General features: G+C 36.4%; 1 protein-coding gene and 1 non-coding gene across 2 annotated transcripts in view; one reads left to right on the forward strand and one right to left on the reverse strand.

Annotated features, from left to right (window-relative positions):
* LOC113076440 (voltage-dependent L-type calcium channel subunit alpha-1D-like) overlaps positions 1-20,141 on the forward strand; it is a 36,390-nt gene extending 16,249 nt beyond the window's left edge. The window contains exons 10-48 of the mRNA XM_026249097.1: positions 80-154; positions 453-534; positions 874-900; positions 1,792-1,952; positions 2,102-2,327; positions 2,988-3,195; positions 3,403-3,523; positions 3,910-3,985; positions 4,402-4,453; positions 4,536-4,593; positions 4,846-4,948; positions 5,923-6,052; positions 6,550-6,609; positions 6,712-6,818; positions 7,235-7,322; positions 7,821-7,928; positions 8,070-8,122; positions 8,254-8,400; positions 8,497-8,698; positions 9,370-9,528; positions 9,810-9,920; positions 10,047-10,130; positions 10,350-10,478; positions 10,558-10,623; positions 10,752-10,843; positions 10,971-11,130; positions 11,409-11,536; positions 11,612-11,708; positions 11,794-11,896; positions 12,171-12,272; positions 12,644-12,771; positions 14,128-14,247; positions 15,169-15,428; positions 15,535-15,558; positions 15,665-15,787; positions 15,887-16,044; positions 16,191-16,303; positions 17,174-17,518; positions 18,690-20,141. Of these exons, the coding sequence (XP_026104882.1) occupies positions 80-154; positions 453-534; positions 874-900; positions 1,792-1,952; positions 2,102-2,327; positions 2,988-3,195; positions 3,403-3,523; positions 3,910-3,985; positions 4,402-4,453; positions 4,536-4,593; positions 4,846-4,948; positions 5,923-6,052; positions 6,550-6,609; positions 6,712-6,818; positions 7,235-7,322; positions 7,821-7,928; positions 8,070-8,122; positions 8,254-8,400; positions 8,497-8,698; positions 9,370-9,528; positions 9,810-9,920; positions 10,047-10,130; positions 10,350-10,478; positions 10,558-10,623; positions 10,752-10,843; positions 10,971-11,130; positions 11,409-11,536; positions 11,612-11,708; positions 11,794-11,896; positions 12,171-12,272; positions 12,644-12,771; positions 14,128-14,247; positions 15,169-15,428; positions 15,535-15,558; positions 15,665-15,787; positions 15,887-16,044; positions 16,191-16,303; positions 17,174-17,518; positions 18,690-18,962 (4,859 nt within the window). The 3' untranslated portion in view covers positions 18,963-20,141. The remainder of the gene's footprint in view (positions 1-79; positions 155-452; positions 535-873; positions 901-1,791; positions 1,953-2,101; positions 2,328-2,987; positions 3,196-3,402; positions 3,524-3,909; positions 3,986-4,401; positions 4,454-4,535; positions 4,594-4,845; positions 4,949-5,922; positions 6,053-6,549; positions 6,610-6,711; positions 6,819-7,234; positions 7,323-7,820; positions 7,929-8,069; positions 8,123-8,253; positions 8,401-8,496; positions 8,699-9,369; positions 9,529-9,809; positions 9,921-10,046; positions 10,131-10,349; positions 10,479-10,557; positions 10,624-10,751; positions 10,844-10,970; positions 11,131-11,408; positions 11,537-11,611; positions 11,709-11,793; positions 11,897-12,170; positions 12,273-12,643; positions 12,772-14,127; positions 14,248-15,168; positions 15,429-15,534; positions 15,559-15,664; positions 15,788-15,886; positions 16,045-16,190; positions 16,304-17,173; positions 17,519-18,689) is intronic.
* trnar-ccg (transfer RNA arginine (anticodon CCG)) lies at positions 13,932-14,004 on the reverse strand. The gene has a single exon. It is a non-coding gene; the product is annotated as a tRNA-Arg (tRNA).
* Positions 20,142-20,751: the final 610 nt, after the last annotated feature.

The raw sequence follows: 20,751 nt of genomic DNA on the forward strand, positions 1-20,751 counted from the left end.
TCCCTTTTGTTCTATTTCTCATTTTGTTCTATTCCATGTCTCTCACTCTTTTTCTCTCCATCTTTCAATCTCCCCTCAGGTGTGACCTTGCGTGACCTAGCTGATAAGAAGAGGGGGAAATTCGGCTGGTTCAGCCACTCAAACGAAACCCATGGTACGACCAATCAGAACGAGACGCATGACCCCTTCACTTCACCACTACTTTATACATAGCCCCCCACAACTTTGTCTAGTTGTGTAATTCACATCTGGGGCTAGAAATCACATCTCTTGGCTGGACCCATATTAATAAGTGCTTTGACCCTATTTCAAAAAGATTGCTTTTCTGAAAAACTGTGTCAATGTGTGGCCGACATTTTTCTTTCTCTTTGTCTCTTTTATACCTCTCTTTTTTGCTGTCCTTTCCTGTCTCTGTGTATATTTTGCTCTCTTCCTATTTTCACTCGCTTTAGCAAGTCTTCCAGCCAGTGAAACAGCTTCCGTCAACACTGAAAACATAGATGAGGAGCACACAGATTGTTGTGCTGCTTGCTGGTAAAGATATACGCACACATACATATCCATTATAATTACAAACAGCACAACACACTACATTTGTCATTGTGTTGTCCAGCTGGCTTACTAATGAAAGTTGTTATGAAATATAATGAAGAGTCATCTCTTAATTTCTCAGTTGCAGCTCATTGTGTTCTCTTTACTTTGTATTCTTTGTGCTTTTACAAGTCAGCTCATTACTCTGGGTTCTTTGGCTGTCTTTGATTCAGTATCTGAACTGGATCTTTTCTTTTTGCCATCATTTTGCCAATTGCTTTGTGTTGTGATGGTTTTTGAGCTCATTGTCGTTTTGTTTTCTTCACTGTCCTTTGACTTTAGTGCTCGCATTATGAAGCTCCCGTGCTGGTGAGTAACTGTGAGGAAACACTAGTAGTTCAGGATCCGCCAACTGGATATATAAACTTTGCTTTTTGTTTAAAATATAAATCTAGCTAAATTTAGTTCATGCTTTTAAACAAAACAAGAAATTTGTCATTGGGACAGTAAAAACTTAAATGATTAGTTCACCTAAAAATTTCAGTGTGCTAGAAATGTATTCATCCTCAGGCCGTCCAAGATGTAAATGAGCTTGGTTTCTTCATCACAACAGATTTGGAGGAATGTAACATTCTATCATTTGATGACCCGTAATTCCTCTGCAGTTAATGGGTGCCGTCAGAATGAGAGTTCAAACAAATATATTACGGATATCTCCAGTGGTGAGCACATGATGTAAAGCAAAATAATTATAAATCTGTTCCAATGAAGAAACGAACGCATTTACATCTTTGATAGCTTGAAGTTAAGTAACATTTCAGCAAATTTTCATTTTTTGGGGGGAAAATATTCACTTAATAAACTTAAGTTTTAACTTATGCAGTTTTGCTTTTCAAGTACATTTTTTTTGTAATAAAGATATTTATATATTTTTTCTAGAATAAAAATATCTGTATTTACAATACATCACATCAAGATGATGCATTTTACAGAAAATTTATTCTGGCATAAAGGGCAAAAATACAGATTATGTAAATCATTTTTTGCAGTGCATGCCCTTTATAACAGGTTTGATCACTTGGTTCATGGATTATTGTTCTGGATTTTATGTATATTCAAAACAATATGTATATTTTGGTAAATATACATACATATAATTCACAATAATATATACATGTGTATAATGGAATTTTTTATTTAACTGTAAAAAATATATATATATGCATACAGTGATAAGTACTTTTGTGTGTGTTTGCTTAGTCGTACCCTGCGTCGCTGGAACCGTTACATCCGCAGAAACTGTCGTACAGCAGTGAAATCTGTGACTTTCTATTGGTTGGTCCTGATCCTGGTCTTCCTCAACACGGCTCTCAGTGCCTCAGAACATTATAACCAACCAGACTGGCTCACAGACGTCCAGGGTATGTAGGTGTTTCCAAACATCACCTAACTGACATGCATGTGTACTGTCTCACAGAATCGGCCACACTTTTATTGATAGAACTCTTATTAGCTGATGTTTTCTTACTGCTGTGTCTCTCCTCTCTTTCTTTTTCTGTCTCTCTCATAGATATTGCCAATAAGGTTCTTCTCTCGTTGTTCACGGTGGAGATGTTGTTGAAAATGTACAGTCTGGGGTTGCAGGCATATTTTGTGGCATTTTTCAACCGTTTCGACTGTTTTGTTGTGTGCGGTGGGATTCTGGAGACGGTTCTAGTGGAGATGGAGATCATGCCACCGCTCGGCATCTCAGTGTTGCGCTGCGTCCGCCTGCTTCGGATCTTCAAAGTCACACGGTACTCAGGCCTCCTAAACAATTTCACCACTTCCTTCAATTGGGTACAAATAAGAAAACTCTTTAAAACTGAAGAAAATGAATATCATATTAGCAGTTGTGGTCAAGCGATATTGTTTTTTTTTTTGACAGTCGATGCCGATATCTTGGACAGCAGGGGGGTGATTGCCGATATATATATTTTAATTAGTATTAATATTAAAGAAATTAAAAAATAATTTGACAATGGATTAAAAAATAAATGTGTAAATAAACATACTTATACTTTAGATGACAAAGTATTTTTCACAAATAAATAAATATTTAATAACAATATAATGCTGTTCTCAGTGCCGTCAAAATAAAAGTCCTGCCTCGAACACATTGGACAAGCAGAAAAATTTATTGGCTGATGCTGATAATTGAAAAATGTCAAATATCGGCCGATATATCGGTCAAACACTAATAAGCAGCATTTTTTTTACAGTATTTTTAGGTTTCTAATGTTTGCAGCCCTGTCAAATATAGAGCATGTCTAACACCTATGTGTGATTTAGTTATTTTCTAGAAGAAAAATGATTTCCCCTTTTCCTCTGGTGTCTTTTTGTGTTGTTCCTGTTGTTTCTCTCCTTCCCTATCACAATTCCGCCCTGCTAATTCTTACTCCTCTTGTCCTCCTTAGCCACTGGACGGCTTTGTCTAATCTGGTGGCCTCGCTACTGAATTCCATGAAGTCCATTGCCTCCCTGCTGCTGCTGCTCTTCCTCTTCCTCATCATCTTCGCTCTGCTTGGCATGCAGTTATTTGGAGGGAAGTTCAACTTTGATGAGACACAAACCAAGAGAAGTACCTTTGATTCCTTCCCTCAGGCCCTGCTCACCTGCTTTCAGGTAATAAACTCCCTTAAAACTGTATAAACATTACGTTTTGTTATTTAATAAGCAGAAAAATAATAAAATATCTATAATGTACAATGCTTTTTAAAGAAGCATGATGCATTTAAAGTATAAAGTTAAGGAAGTCAATGTTTTAAATTGTTTTGTATAGCTGAGTTATTAAGTTTTTTGTGCTAAATGTAGGTCTTTTTTTCTCTTCAGATATTAACAGGTGAAGACTGGAATGTAGTAATGTATGATGGTATCATGGCATATGGCGGCCCAGTATTCCCTGGAATGATAGTCTGTCTTTACTTTGTGATTTTGTTCATTTGTGGTAATTGTATCCTTTTCTATCTGAAACCAGATTCACTTGCTTTATTTATTATGCTTTAATTTTGTTTATCTGATGTCATCAACAAAACACCAACAGTTTTATTTACTTACATTTATTACATTCATTAACAAAGCGATTTGCACTTGCTTCATTGCATTCTAGGTATACATTGGATTGATAAAAGCATTCCCTGGGAATCAAACCCACAGCCTTTTCGTCATTAGTGAAATACTAATGTAACACTATTTCAACAACATTGTTTATTGATTGAAAAGAAACATATCTTTCCATCATTAGTGCAAATACTGATTTCTGTTTTGTTGTTGATGTTGGTTTTGGTTTGTTATCTTTCTGTTTGTATGGTTGTTGGATCTTAACCTCTGATTTCTAAGATATCCTGCTGAACGTCTTCTTGGCCATTGCTGTTGACAACTTAGCTGGAGGGGATGGAGACAATAAGAAGAATGAGTGTGTTTTTAAACCATCTCAGATCATATTCAATCTCACCTCATCTAAATTTCTAAATATGACAGAATATGCATTTATCATTCTTAGACATACACCATGGAATCACACTCAAAATCGAAGATACTAAAATCCCATTTAAACCTAGAAAAAGAAGAAAAGAAAAGTTTTAAAAGAAAAAAAAAATCAGACACCTTACAAACTAATAAGAATTATGATTCTTTCATTAAAGCAAAAGGGAGATAAACCAAATGCTAAGACATTCTGACATTCATGTTAATTTTTCATTTCAACATTTTACTGAAACTGTTATGCTGATAATTGTTTTGTGCAAAATAGAAAGACACATTTTCACCCACTGTACTGTATATGCAAAACCAAACAAAAATTATGACATGTGGTTCTGTTGATCCTGACAGAGAAAAAAAAGAGGAACCGGTTGAAGTTGAAAGTGAGAACAAAGAGGTGAAGGTACGGAAATCAAACCCCTCTGTCTTTGATGGTGTTGAAGATTTGTCACATTAATGTCTTTCTTGAATTCTGTTTTTAACAGGTGGACATGGATGATGAATATGAGGAAGAAGAGGAGCCTGAAGAGGGAGATGATGGAGGTAAAGTCCACAGACATTAGTCAGCATATTGCACTGGAACAGTTTTTTCATTCTGAAATGTTTTGTAGTGATTTACAGTAGAAGACATTTGTGACCATGATTACTCATCTTACAGCACACACACATTGCACTAACAGTCCTTCTTGCTGAGTGTCCTGTGGTTTAGTGGTGGTGATAGAGCTAGATTGTGATCTCATTAACTCTCGGCCTATCTCTCCCTCTCTTTTTCTTTCTGTTCTTCTCTGCTGGAAGAAGGGATAACTCAGCTCAATGTTGCTGACTTTGCTCCTCCTAAAGAGAAAGTTCTACCAATCCCAGAGGGCAGTGCATTCTTCTGCCTCAGCAAGACCAACCCGTGAGTGTGCACTTTACACCACTCACACACTATTACAAGACAATGCTTGACCATTACCCCACAAAAAATAATAAGTAAATCTGTCATAATTTACTTTTGTCATTCCAAACCTTTAGATTTTCTTTTCCTTGGAACACAGAAACAATAATAAAAAATAACAATTTGTCTGTGTTTTTCATCCATACAATGCAAGTCAAAACTGTTTGTTATCATTCGTCAAAACGTCTTCTTTAGAGCCGAAGAAAGTAGGTCATACAGGTTTGGAATGACTTGAGGGTGAGTTAACAAAATACATTTTGGGTAAACTATAATTAAATAATTGGTACTATGTTATATAAATATGTATTCTAAATATGTAAGTCATATAACAGTATTTTGTGTTATGCCGCAGAAATAACTGTGCTTTTTACTATACTATATTTTTGAAACTCATTCCACCTTAAACATATAAATAGTGTTTTCTCATATTTTCACCAGGAATGTGTCAGAACAACGTTCTGAGGTTATTTTTCAATGAAATAAAATGTTTGGCTTCTCGGATAAATTTCACCCTATGTTCAGTAAAAAAAGTCAAATCTCTTTAAGGTAAATGGTAAAAATTGTAGCTTACTCAAATCTGTTTTATTTTTGTAGTTTAAACAGCAAGGACATAAGTTTTCCCTCTGTTTACAAACTCTGGAATTATTTGGGATGCAACATTTGCAACATAATGGAAATGCATCCAAATACGCTTATTTTCACTCACTCAATGTTTTTTGTGACATTCCCTATGTACTAAATAGTTAACAAGTGGTTTTGGACACAGCATATTCATAATCATGTAAAATGCTTCTGTCTTATGTTTCCTCATATGCTCCGTGAGTTGAGCAATGTAGATAATATATATATTTATATTTTGTATAAATTTAAAAAAAAAATTGGACCATGTAGACAACACACAGCTAACCACAGTTCTCTTTCTCTCGTTCCTCCAGAATAAGAAGGGGCTGCCATTTCCTGATCCACCACCACATCTTCACTAATCTCATCCTGGTCTTCATCATTCTCAGCAGCATTTCTCTGGCTGCGGAGGACCCTATCAGAGCTCACTCCTTCAGGAACAATGTGAGCTTCCTGCTCACACACAAGCAGCATCAGAAATAGTAATTTACTGCAGCTGTCCTGATTGGCATGTTGGACGATCTCTTCAGTGCCAGCTGGGAAACGCCATCCCTCAATCAGCTGACCATCAAACACACACACACACACACACACACACACACACACACACACACACACACATATAGCTTAACATGATTTACCTTAAGTAGGACATGTTCTTTGTTCAGCATCCTTGTTAGTCCTGGAACAACACTGGGATCAAGCAATCAGTATTATGATTTGGGGTCAGGACTGGGGTCAAGGTCCTGAACTAATGGTTATCAAGCAATTATTTCCATGAATGTTAAAGAAGACATTATGTTGAGGATTCAGACCATGATTATTTGGTAGGAATCTTCAAAAGCAATGGAAGCAACAAATCTGTCAGCATACATCATTCATGCCAGTGAGAAATATATATATTTCTTATATCAGGGGAACTGATTTTTTGCTTTCTACAGGTGCTGGGCTATGCTGATTATGCTTTCACTTCTATATTCACTGTGGAGATCTTACTGAAGGTACCGATCAATCAATCAAACGCTCTTATAAACAACTGAAGTGTTGCTACACTGATATAACCTTGTGTTTCTTCAAACATCCCTTCCCTTTTCTCTCTGTAGATGACAGTGCATGGCGCTTTCCTCCATCAGGGTTCCTTCTGTAGAAACTGGTTTAATTTGTTGGATCTTTTGGTGGTCAGTGTGTCTCTGGTCTCCTTCTTCTTGCAGTAAGTCCACTACACTCATAAATCAAAAGTTCCCTTTTCAGAATAACTGTGAAACTGTGATATCTGATGTATGGATCAGTGTATGTGAGTGTATGCATCGCCCTCTGGTGGATAAATGAAGATGGCTCCCATATCCACCATTGAATGAATTGCAAATGTGAAAATAAATAAATAAAAATCTGATGCACAGATGTTTCCAGCTATTAATTTAAATATTGATAGTATTTACTTTGGCACATAATTGTATGGAAAAGGTGAAATACCTGTATTCAGTCTGATGAGGTGAAAAGGGTAATGACTTGATTGCTTATGAAACCATATGAATCACACTGTTAAGAGACACTGAAGGAAATAGGATCAGTCTATGCTTTTTGCATGCACACATACAAACCTCGCTTGCAATTTCTCTGTACTAGTTCGAGTGCCATCTCTGTAGTGAAGATCCTTAGGGTGCTCAGAGTTCTGAGGCCACTTCGAGCAATCAACAGAGCCAAAGGACTCAAGGTACATCTTTTAGTGTGTTTGTGTCTGTGCTTTATCTGCACGTGTAGTTGTTAGCAAAGGTTTTAAAGGCATGAATATACTGTATGTAACTTGCCAACTATGACAATATTTCTGTCAATTATAACTTAAGATCACATTTACATACTCTAATCTTTAGTTCATGCAAAAATTTGGGCTCTATAAGTTTTTTTGTTTTGTTTTGTTTTTGAAAGAAGTCCTTTATGTTCAGTAAGGCTACATTAATTTACAAATATTATATAGCCGTATAAAATACAGTAATATTGTAATATTATTACAGTTTTAAGTGTAACCTAAAAGTCTTCACTGTTACTTTTGATCAATTTAAAACATCCTTAATTAAACAACAGTCTTACTGACCCCATAGTTTTGAATGTTAGTGTAATTCATTTTCACAAAATAGTTTGAGACTTTGTGTGCCATTGTTGTTCTGCAAACTCTATTTCTCTCTCTCTCTGTGTGTGTGTGTACTGTATGTAGCATGTGGTACAGTGTGTGTTTGTGGCTATACGGACCATCGGGAACATCATGATCGTCACCACTCTACTACAGTTCATGTTTGCCTGCATCGGTGTTCAGCTTTTCAAAGTAAAATGCACACAGAAAAAAGCTGTCTACATCCTGTGCTCCCACAAGTTTAACATGAATATATTTATGTACATATATATATACTAATACTAATATGTACTAAAGTACTTTGTAATGCATTATTACTGTTGTATTTTGTAGGGAAAATTTTATCGCTGCACAGATGAAGCTAAAAACACCCCAGAACAGTGCAAGTATGCCATATTTCTGCATCTATCATCACTGTGTGCGCATTTGAGCAACATGTATGCTTATGTGTCATGAATGATTGTTTGTGGTCTATGTGGACATCCATTTGTGCCTACAAATTGGTTGTGTGACACAGGGGCACATTTGTGGTGTATAAAGATGGAGATGTGAGTCATCCAATGGTGAGAGAGAGGATCTGGATCAACAGTGAATTCAACTTCGATAATGTACTGATGGGAATGATGGCCCTGTTTACAGTCTCCACGTTTGAGGGTTGGCCAGCGTGAGTCTGCTTCTGACATCTTCCTCCGTATGTCACCGAAGGTCACCATGACCATGTTTGTACAACCTGCTTCACATTTAATTTTTCCTTGTTCAGGCTGCTGTACAAAGCCATTGATGCCAATGCAGAGAATCACGGCCCCATTTACAACTACCGTGTGGAGATCTCTATATTCTTCATCGTCTACATCATCATCATCGCCTTTTTCATGATGAACATCTTCGTGGGTTTTGTCATCATCACTTTTCGTGAGCAAGGAGAGGCTGAGTTCAAGAACTGTGAGCTGGACAAAAACCAGGTTGGAAGAAAGGCTATTTTAAAGAATATTGACATATTCCAGTATTTTACATTTTGCATTTAAGTTCACAACCAATTTTATCTCTGTAACATGACAAATTATTTTTTCAAAGGTTTGGGGTCAGTATGATATTTTTCTTTTCTTTTTTAATAATTACTGTAATAAAATAATCAAAAAGCATCAAATCAGCGCATAAGAGGAATTTCTGAAGGATCATGTGACACTGAAGACTAGAATAATTGACTCTGAAAATTTAGCTTTGCCACCATAAGAATAAATTACATTTTAAAATATATTATAATAAAAAATGGTTATTTCAAAGTGTAATAATATTTCACAACATGACTGTTTTCTTAACCATATTTTTGTTTTAAAAAATGCAACTGTGTAAAATACTTTTTTCATAAACGTTAAACATTTTACCAACTCCAAACCTTTAAATAGTATTTTATATCTTGTTAAAATGGGGTATTCAATAATAATATTGCAGTCTATGTGTTATGATGCACAGGTAAATCATTCATAATAAGAACTGAAATTTGTACTAAAAGTATGTAAGATTTCATGTTGACTTTTCATTTTGAATAATAGCCTATTTGAGATGAGTTGTGCACTATTGTACTCCAGTGTGTCTTTTTCACATTAAGTCTCCTTCTTTTTGTTACTTACAGAGACAGTGTGTGGAATACGCCCTAAAGGCCCAGCCGCTGAAGCTGTACATCCCCAAAAACCCAGTGCAGTACAAGTTCTGGTCTATAATCAACTCCACAGGCTTTGAGTACATCATGTTTGTGCTGATTCTCCTCAACACTGTTACTCTGGCTGTGCAGGTAAACAGCTGAGTCTGAAAAGTCTTACATAAGCAGTATAATCAGCATTTATAATCAGAATTTTAGTCTATTTGTGGTATTCTGAGGTTATATGAGCATCCTTAAACTCCAACATGAACCCTGAGGCCAGTGCTGAAATAGTATTGAGAATAAAACAGTATTGAGTAGCACCATTTGAATGAGAAGTCAGCTGCACTGAACCATTTGAAGAAGGCCTCGATCTAAACACATAAGTCAAATGCTGAATGTAGAATCACAACTCTTTCTGGATTCTTCCACAGCACTATGACCAGTCAAAATTTTTTAGTTATGTGATGGACATCCTCAATATGGTTTTCACCGGCCTCTTCACTGTGGAGATGATTATTAAACTGATGGCTCTCAGACTCAGGGTCAGTCATTTCACTTGCAGATGTGATATGTGTTTACTATTCTGAAGCTTTATTTCAACTTGAACATTTCAAGTATGTTCTTCTTAATATCTGGTTGATTTTTAATAACTATTTTCTGTACTGCAGCATTACTTTGTCGATGCGTGGAATTCCTTTGATGCTCTGATTGTGGTGGGAAGTGTGGTGGACATTGTGGTTACAGAGTTCAGTGTGAGTTTCTCTTTTCCTTATGCGACCAACAAGACTGAAATAGATGGGGTCTATAATATAGGCTAAACTTGCGAAGATAACTTGCCATATTGTGCAGTTCAAGTTCAAATCAGTGGCAATTTTTTTCTGTCTATCATTTGAGTCTTATTAAATTCTAATAATGATTCAATTTGGGTTTAATGCAGACATTAGCTCACTTATAGTTCATTTTCTCTTTAGAGCTCAGAGGACAGCTCTCGTGTGTCCATTACATTCTTCCGCCTGTTTCGGGTCATGCGACTGGTTAAGTTGCTCAGCAAGGGAGAGGGCATTCGTACCCTGCTCTGGACTTTTGTCAAATCACTCCAGGTCAGAGGACAATGATTACTAATCCATTTTTCATATTTTGAGCAAATGTTGTAGTCTAACTGTTCTTGTTGTCCCTCAGGCCCTGCCGTATGTTGCTCTTCTGATCGCTATGATCTTCTTCATCTATGCCGTGATTGGAATGCAGGTAATTGAAGGCTGGGAAAATTTATATTTTTGTTATATTTTTAGTTTATACTATTTCTATTTCAATCAAACAGGCTTTTTAATGAACAACTAAACCGTTTAAAATATAATTAATGCTTTATTCATCAGACATTCGGAAAGATCGCCATGCATGACCACACACAAATTAACAGGAACAACAATTTTCAGACTTTTCCGCAGGCTGTGCTGCTTCTTTTCAGGTGAGAGAGTTTGGTACTTGCATGGTACTTGCAACATCAAGTACATGGATTTGATTCCTAGAAAATGTATGCCTTGAATGCAGTGTAAGTTGTTTGGGATAAAGGCATCTGTGCTCTTCGTGTGCAGGTGTGCAACAGGTGAAGCATGGCAGGAGATCATGTTGGCCAGTCTTCCAGGAAAGCGTTGTGACCCAGAGTCAGACTATGAACCCGGGGAAGAATTCTCCTGCGGCAGCACCATTGCTATTGTCTACTTTATCAGTTTCTTTATGCTCTGCGCCTTCTTGGTAAAACGCTGTTGTTTATTAGATTAACTCTATTCTTCATAACTTTGCCTTTATAACTTTTGTCATGCAGTTACATTGTTTTTTTTTAACTTGTTCATTTTTTTTTAAAGAAAACTCTTATATTTAACTTTTTTTCTGACAAATGAAACTATAAATAAATATTTGTACAAAAAAAAAATCATTGTTGATCTCTCTTAGCTATCATTATGCAAGGCAAATGTTTTCAGTGTGATTTGCACAGTGAAATGCAAATGCTTTTCTTTGTTGTGCTTTTTCAGATTATTAATCTGTTTGTTGCTGTCATTATGGACAATTTTGACTATCTGACCCGTGATTGGTCGATTCTCGGGCCACATCACCTGGATGAGTTTAAAAGAATCTGGTCAGAGTATGACCCTGAAGCCAAGTAAGATTACTAGTCTCTCTTTAATGCTTTTTATTTTATTTTTTTAGATTAATTAAATGAGTGTTTGTTTTCCAGGGGTCGTATAAAACATTTGGATGTAGTGGCTTTGCTCAGGAGAATCCAGCCGCCACTTGGATTTGGAAAGCTCTGTCCTCACCGTGTAGCATGCAAGGTACAGATACACACACAAAATCCACCTGGTCTGTTCACATTCCTTTCTTTCTCTCTCACTATATCTCCCTCTTTCTTTCTGTTAGAGGCTGGTTGCCATGAATATGCCCCTGAACAGTGATGGTACGGTGACCTTCAATGCCACCCTGTTCGCCCTGGTCAGAACAGCTCTGAAAATTAAAACTGAGGGTCAGTATGGGTATACACACAAACACTCACACACACCCTTTGCATACTCATCCACTGCACCTCTCTGTTTGAGGTACAGGAGATTTATATGAAGGTGTGCTTTGCATATAAACTCTGGAGGCTTTCTGATTTCAACCACATACAACCATACAGGTTACCATGCAGAATAACAATATGCAGTAAAACTGAGAATGAATAAGACAATCGGTGTGTAAAATGACATGGTCTTTAGGTAGCTGTGTAAGCTGATGTGGCTGTAATGTGTGGTTCTCAGGGAACCCTGATCAAGAGAACGAAGAGTTGAGAATCATCATTAAGAAGATTTGGAAGAAAACAAAACCCAAAATATTGGATGAGGTTATTCCACCCCCTGCTGGTAAATTCTTTCTGGATTACATTTACTGTTTCTAGTTCTTTAAATCAGTGAAATTACCACAATGCACCAGGGCTTGGCAAAATTGGCTCCATTTAAGTGTGAATTTGAATTGTATATTCTATAGCCTACAGAAATGTGAATTTTAAATGGAATGAAGAACTTACTAAGTTGCGAAATGATCACACATAAACAGAATACACAAGAATAGATCATTCAGGTAGTCTGTCTCAATTCATATTTAACTGTCATTTAAAAGGCATCCTCAATTCAGTTCTGAATGCTGCAAAACCCAAATAAACACGCAAATCAGAAACATTTTTCAACTTTTTGTGCTGTTTTATTTCCAACATTCTATGTCGATTATTTTACAGATGAGGAAGTGACTGTGGGTAAATTCTACGCCACATTCTTGATCCAGGACTATTTCAGGAAGTTCCGGAAAAGGAAAGAGATAGTGGGTCTGGGAGAGACAGAGAATGGTAACCCTTTAGCTCTACAGGTAGATCTCTATCCCAGCTTCTGCATTTTATTTATGGAGTGTCTTTATGTGGACACAATAATACCATTGCATTTGCTAAATCACACATTTTATGCAAAATGCCCCACACTTGCACAAAATAAAATCCCAAAGACCGATGACTTGAATTATTTCATGGCTTTGTACAAATTCCACATTGAGAGATGATCCACTTAAACTAACAAAAGTCTACACTATAGAACTGTGATCCTGACTGTCTTCATACCAAGTATCACCTTACAGTCTCTGATTAATATTCTCTGTGGGTGTGCTTTCATTGGTGGGTTGAGGTTACATGTGTGTGTTTATGGCCATGCTGCATACATTTTATCATTCTTACAGGTTGCTTTTTCAGTCGTTTTGTTTACAGCCTCAGAGCATCTCATATTAATGATGTAATTCTTCAGGACACGCTTCAACTTCATTAAATCATTTAACACAAAGCTTAGCTTTGATTGGTTGGTGATATCAGTTTTTCTCTACAATTTTAACTTAAATTGGATAAATAACAAAAATGTAAGGTTTGCACCCCAGGTAAGGCTTGATCCCACAATTCCCAAATCCAATGGCTTATGCCTTATGCATTAGGCCTTTAGGCCTTCTTGTGACTTTGATATATAGTCTCAGTAATAGTAAGTACAAGCCATGGTAACATAACAATATTTAGATTCCCTCTTCTAACCCTACTTGATTTTAAGTTATGTTTACAGCCTCATCCTTCTCATATAATCTCAGCGAATTCATCCAGCAGGACTCACTTCATCATTCCAACAGTCAGATTGTCTTTGATAGGTTGACCCTACTACCTGATAATATATTTGAATAACAGTTTTAACTTGAATATTGGTGGCAGTACAAATAACAAGGTTTGTAACCAAGGTGGGATATGAACCCACAATTCTCAGCTGATACCATAGCTATTAGACCTCTATTGATTTTAAACTTTTTCCATGTGGTCTCAGTCATTAATTCTAAGTATAAACCATGAAAACAACAGAAAACCTCTTGCAGCTCTATTAGGTTTTAAATTATCATTATGTTTGTGACCTCAGTCATCTCATATGATCCTAGCAAACTCATCAAGCAGAACTGCACTTTTAACTTAAAGTTAACTTCTATTGCACCACAAATTTTTAGGATTTTGACCCAGGTGGGACTCGAACCCACAATCTCCAGCTCCGGAGGCTGATGCCTTATCCATTAGGCCACTGGGCCACTCTCCCAAACTCTGTCAAAATTTAGCAGTCTGAGTGTCTGTGCTGTATTGTTTAACTCAGCTGTATGGTGAGCTGCATATATACTGTGGCATTTGTCTCTTTCCGTGTGCATCTGTGTCAGGCAGGGCTGAGAACTCTGCAGGACCTGGGGCCAGAAATGAGACTGGCCATGAACGAGGATCTGGGGGAGGAAGAAGAGGGCCTGGAGGAGGAGCAAGAGGAAGATGATCCTAGTTATAAGGTGCCGTTAATCTTATTTTGGAGCAAATTTCTGAAACTTTAATTACTCTGTTTTTCAATCAATTAACTGAAGCACACTAAATTGATCTTATAAATGTGCTGAATATAAAATAGCCCATTATATCGAAATAGTCAGAGACAGAAGGGTTAGGTCATCATTCAGATTAATGAGACACTTGGTCTATTGAGATGGATGGTAATTTGAGTAGCAGACAGGAGCAGATATCAGGTAATGAATAAAAGTTTGGGCTGAGGATTTTGTGGTGCAGGTGTAGATGTTGTGGTTTGGCTGGTTGTATGAAATGAGTACATAAACTATTGCATTCCCTTCCCTTAGCCATTGATGTTGCCAGCATTCATCATACATTATATTAAGGTGCATAATTTGATTACGGCAATCATAGAGTGCATGATTGCTAATAGTTGCTTTCCTTGGTAAAAGTTTACCACCTGTAGAGTAAATAGAGTCATTTGTTCTCAAAGGCACAATCATTTTTGCAGCACACTTTTAAAGTATTTTGAGTCTTTGCACTGTTAGCAGCATCGAAAGGCTGGAGACCCAAGTGGCACTTGAACCCACAATCTCCAGCTCCAGAGGCTGAAGCCTCTTCAGCATCACATGATCCATCAGAAATCATTCTTTTAAGCTGATTTGGTGTCCAAGAAACATTTCTTGTTGTAAACAGAAAGCGACTTACAGTACATTCAGGCTATAAATTTTTGCCTATCATATATATATATATATATATATATATATATATATATATATATATATATATATATATATATATATATATATATATATATATATATATATAATAAACAAATTTTTTTTTTAAATAAGTTTTTTTTTTGTTGCATTACATATATTTAAATACAAATTCTGTTATGGTTTTTCTCTTTCATGTTGTTGGCCTCTTAGAACGAAAATGGCAATGCAGGCCACACTGAGCCCTCAAGCAAAAGCCGGCGCTCCTCTTTGGTCACTACTCCCAGCGGTGCTCCTGTTCCTGTCTCAGGAGATAGCATCCTAAATGGGGGACTGGGACGTAGGAGCTCCTTAGCAAAAACACCAAATGGGAACGGCACTCTGGAGCACGAGAACTTTAGAAGAAGAGACAGCCTGCGTTCCTCCTTTCATTACCAGCACAAGAATGGTGTGATTGACCAGCTGCCCAGGAGGTAAAGCTAGTTGTTTGTACTGTATTTATTTATGTTATACCTCATATTAATTATGCAATTTATTGGTAATTTGTTTTACATACTGTTTTTTTGTTTTGTTGGATAGACCATCATACTACAAATACCCAAGGTAAGCATTCCACACAGTCTGCAGAACCACCCATCACCCTTCTCTGTTCCTGTCTGCTGTTCTCTCAGTCTCCTGCTGATGGCTGGTTTCCTTTTTTCTCCCTCAGGAGGGACTCCAGGGACAGATTCTCCTCTCCCCTATCTCGGAGAGAGGAAGATGGTGAGTACCCTGGAGAGCAGCGCTTCTATGGAAAAGATGAGGACAGCGAGAGCGTCATCTCTAGAGAAAGGTACTCATCAAGTCTTATTTGTGCCTGAATTAATGAATTCATATTTGGATGCTGTTTAATTTTATGGATTTTAATACATAAAATCCTTTTTGTCCTCAGGCATGGTTATCCAGAGGACAGCACAATGTTCCCGGGACATAGAGACATGAATGATGGACTCTCTATGAGGCACCCTGTCTATGGGAATCATTATGGAAACAGTTATGGTGAAGGCAGGAGGACAGCACGGAGACGCCTGCTGCCAGCAACACCTACAGGTAAAATTATCCATTCTGATTTATGTATTTAATAATTGTTATTTGTAATATTCTGTGTATGTAATCAAGGTTTGTACTGAACCTGTAGAAGTAATCTGTAAATTGCTTTTAAACTGCTTTTCATTATTTTTTTGTCCGTTTCTCAGCGAGAAAGGCTTCGTTTAACATACAGTGTTTAAGAAGGCAAGGTAGTAGCGATGATCTGCCCATCCCAGGAACATACCATCAGAACTCCCCTCCCTGCAGAGTGCGCTCACAGGTAATATTACTACATAGCATTTCTTATCCATCGCACAATATTAAATAATTGTGTTCTTTTTGTTTTCACATAATTCCCAAATGTTACAGTTACATCATTTTCATATTTAAGTTCACACATGGATATCATTTATTGCATTGTGTTTATGTTTTATTCGCTGACTAAAGTGACATGGATTATAAAATAAAACATTAAAATAAATTACATTAAATTAATTCAGTCTTTGTCAAATGAAGATCACATTAAAAAAACATTCTGCTTTTCAAATGCATTTGATTTTATAGTTTGTTCCCTTTTCCCAGACCCAGGCTTTCAATTGAAAAATTAATCAAAGAGTTATTATTTTAACAACTTTGAAAACAAACAAACATATGGCTAAATAAATGTACATATTTTAATATGCATTATGTAAAAAATATTTTTAAAATATATTACATATTACGTCTCGCATATCAATCTCAAGCTTCACTATAACTGCTTAGTAAATACATTTTTGAAAAAAGTTTATTAGGGGCTAACTGTAGTCAATATATGTAACAATATGTGAGATATGTTTGTGTGATAATATTTAATTTTTATGTATTTTTTATAGGATGCATAAAACTTGACTAGTGAAATTAGTCTTAACAGAAGAATTAAACATGCTTAAAAAATTTTGACAAGGATTTTATTTTCAAAAGTCTACAGGGTCTAAACTTGCCTGTAGTTGAAGAAACACCTTATCTTCATACAGTTCACCGTTCCTGTTTGCCAACTGCTTTTTATAACTGAAGCAACTCCATTGAATATTATCAAGCCACAACATTATGAAAGTGTGTTTGAACAGAATCTATGTGACTCAGTCTTCTGTTTTTTTTCTCTCCCTTTTAGGGATACGGAAGCTACGATTCTCGTCAAAGCAGCGCTAGATCGTCCACGGGTTCAACAGCATCCTGGGCAAACACTGGCCCTCGACGGGGCCGTCTCCTCTACGCTCCCCTCATCCTGGTAGAGGAGGAGGGAGCAGAAGGGGCATCTGTGGGCATCTGGGACAAAAAGGCCAGTGGTGTCAGAGTGCCTGCGTCGGTTCAGCATCCCAGTATGGGATGGTACTCGGGAACCTCTACAGGTGGAGGAGGGCAGCCATATAGAGCCTACACTACCCTCAGAGTCCCCTCCCAACTCAGTCCTCAATACAGCGAGAAGAGAGGCAGCGCTGACAGTCTGGTGGAAGCGGTATGAGCAGAGAAACACAAGAGCATGAGAGCAACATTACCAAAATATAAAAAATAACATTACAGACAAATGACATTTTGACTACATCAATATAACAGTAACATTATAACATGTTACATCTAAAACAACATTAAAGCAACGCCAAGGGAACATTACTTAACATCATCTAAGCAAACACATGAGCTCCTCACAAAATTAGTAGGCCTAATGCTGCTGTATGAGATAGTATGGACCAATAGGACAGACACAGCAACAGTGATCTTTTCAGAAGCAGAACACTATGTCCTATTCATGGGTCTCATACAATAAAAATGCAAATTACAGAACATTTTCTAAAAATAACTGACAACAGATTGCAGCTATGGACTTGTCTGTCATACCACATCTCTATGTTATCCCCAGCGTTTGCTCCCATTCCCAACAGCTTTATTTCATGAGTGTAAATATGCAGAACATTAATAATATAACCACTTCACATGGAATAGTCTAATACCTAAAGACTTATATGTGAGATTGAATGAGAGTTTTATGAAATTCTGAATGATGTTTGTAACCAAATATAAAGATTAAATTTTTCCACACTTTGCCATCTGTCATTTTTATAATATCTGAGAATCGTGGCCATTTTAAATTATATGCTACATTATAAAGGATATGATATAATATAATCCTTTTATTTAAACTTATTTAAATAAATACAACTATTATATTCATATATTTTTATAAATGTATGTGTATTTATGCATGTGTATATATGTATTATATATGGATTTTATATTAAATAAAATTATCTAGTAAAATAATGGAATGTAATATATTTAATAAAATAACTGTAAAATATAAAATCAAATACAAAGATGTTCATATATTATGAAATATAATTTATTCCTGTGACGACAAACCTGAATTTTCAGCAGTCATTATTTCAGTCTTAAGTGTCACATGATCCTTCAGAAACCATTTTAATATGCCAATATGATGCTCAAGAAACATTTATTCTTGTCAGTAATTAATTATTATTATAAATTATAATCTTTTGTAATATTTTAAATATTGACTCTCACTTCTTTTTATCAATTTAATTCATTTTTGCTTAGTAAATATATTAAATCCCTCAAGAAAAATAACTTACAAAGACCACTTCAGATCTTTCTCTTTTTGTCTTCCTCAGGTCTTGATCTCTGAGGGTTTGGGGTTGTATGCCAAGGACCCAAAATTTGTCGCCTTTGCCAAGCGTGAGATTGCAGATGCCTGTCACATGACCATAGATGAGATGGAAAGTGCTGCAAGTGATCTCTTGAGTCGTGGGGGCCCTGGGGAGAGCCAAGGCTTCCTGAACCACACGGACATGTGTGGTTCAGCCATATACAGTGATGAGGAGCCGATCAGGAGCCATGAGGAAGAGGAACTGGCTGATGAGATGACTTGTGTTACATCTTTTTGAATAACAGAAAAAGGGCTTGCAGGTGGAGCAACAGAATCCTGACTGACCAATCATGCAGTTCTGAGTCACAGAAAGTAAGAAAAAGAAGGTTTTGCTCTGAAATATTGTGACCAGTTCATGCTCAATATATAAAAGAGACCAGCTCCAATTTATCCTGTCAACATGGCAGTTTTCAATTCTTTCTTTAAATTCAGATCTCTGAAAGGACTTGTTTTGTAAACAGCTTATCATGTTGAACATGTTTTATATATGTAAATGTGTTTTTACTCCATCATTCATGTCTATGGTTGTCTGTTTATTTCTAAATGCCATTTACAGATGGATTCTCCTACCTAAGATATATAAACAGTATTTTAAATTATTCAAATAAATATTTTAAGAAATGTAATCATAAATAATTGAAATATGAACACTTATAATCATTGTTCGGGTTTGTCTGGCATTTTGTGTAAACAGTATGTGTGTATTTTTGTTCCAGCTTTTTTTTTTTCATGATAGGCTCCAGGATTGCTTAATCGTCTTTGAACATGGTTTCAGTCTTTAAGTGGTGTTTGCTCCAATTCCAGCTTAATATTTCATTAAAACAAACAAGCAAACAAAAAAAAAAAGGAGGAGAAGTTGCACAGAGCTTGGCCTGAATTTCATGAACACCTTTATAAGACAGTAAAACAAAAGCAATGTCTTTTTTGGAAAAGTTGTTTAATTTTCTATTTTGTTACTATTATTTAATTGGTTGGTTTAATTTTTTTATTCCAGTTTTGTACATGTGGTTGATTTTGACATATTGCTGATATGCCTAGCCCTTTTGTCGGATTCTTCATTCCTACTGATAACAATACCAATAGGACAGACACAGCAACAGTGATCTTTTCAGAAGCAGAACACTATGTCCTACTCATGGGGCTCATACAATAAAAATGGAAATTACTGAACATTTTCTAAAAATAAATGACCACAGATTGCAGCTATGGACTTGTCTGTCATACCACATCTCTATGTTATCCCCAGCGTTTGCTCCCATTCCCAACAGCTTTATTTCATGAGTGTAAATATGCAGAACATTAATAATATAACCACTTCACATGGAATAGTCTAATACCTAAAGACTTATATGTGAGATTGAATGAGAGTTTTATGAAATTCTGAATGATGTTTGTAAACAAATATAAAGATGAAATGTTTCCACACTTTGCCATCTGTCATTTTTATAATATCTGAGAATCGTGGCCTTTTTAAATTACGCGCTTCATTATGAAGGCCCAGTGACCTAATGGAGAAGGCATCAGCCTTTGGAGCTGTGGATTGTGGGTTCAAGTCCCACCTGGGTCACTTTATATGCTAGATATGTTTATTAAATGGGTGCACAAATTGTTTGAGAAAAAAATATATGCTTAATATTAAGTTTTCTCTATCGAAAGGTTGAAGACAGCCAGATGTTTCTCTGACCTCAACAAATGACAGAAGGAACATTTACGTAAAGGCTGTTTATGGTTATTATTCATAATACAGCAGGTATGGGCAACCCTGGTCATGAAGAGCCGATGTCCTGTAGAGTTTAGTTTCAGCCCTATAATCAAATACACCTGCCTGAAGCTTTCTAGTGACCTTGAAGACACTGATTAACTTGTTCAGTTGTGTTTGATTAGGGCTAGGGAGCTAAACTCTGCAGGACAGTGGCCCTCCAGGACTAAAGTTGCCCATCCCTGACCCACAGTTTACATTTTTTTCTGATATATATAAGCTATGCTGATGCATTGTATTGTTACTTCTACGCTGATTCGAGACTAGA

This window comes from Carassius auratus, unplaced genomic scaffold (genome assembly GCF_003368295.1).
Source record: "Carassius auratus strain Wakin unplaced genomic scaffold, ASM336829v1 scaf_tig00020493, whole genome shotgun sequence".
NCBI lineage: Eukaryota > Metazoa > Chordata > Actinopteri > Cypriniformes > Cyprinidae > Carassius > Carassius auratus.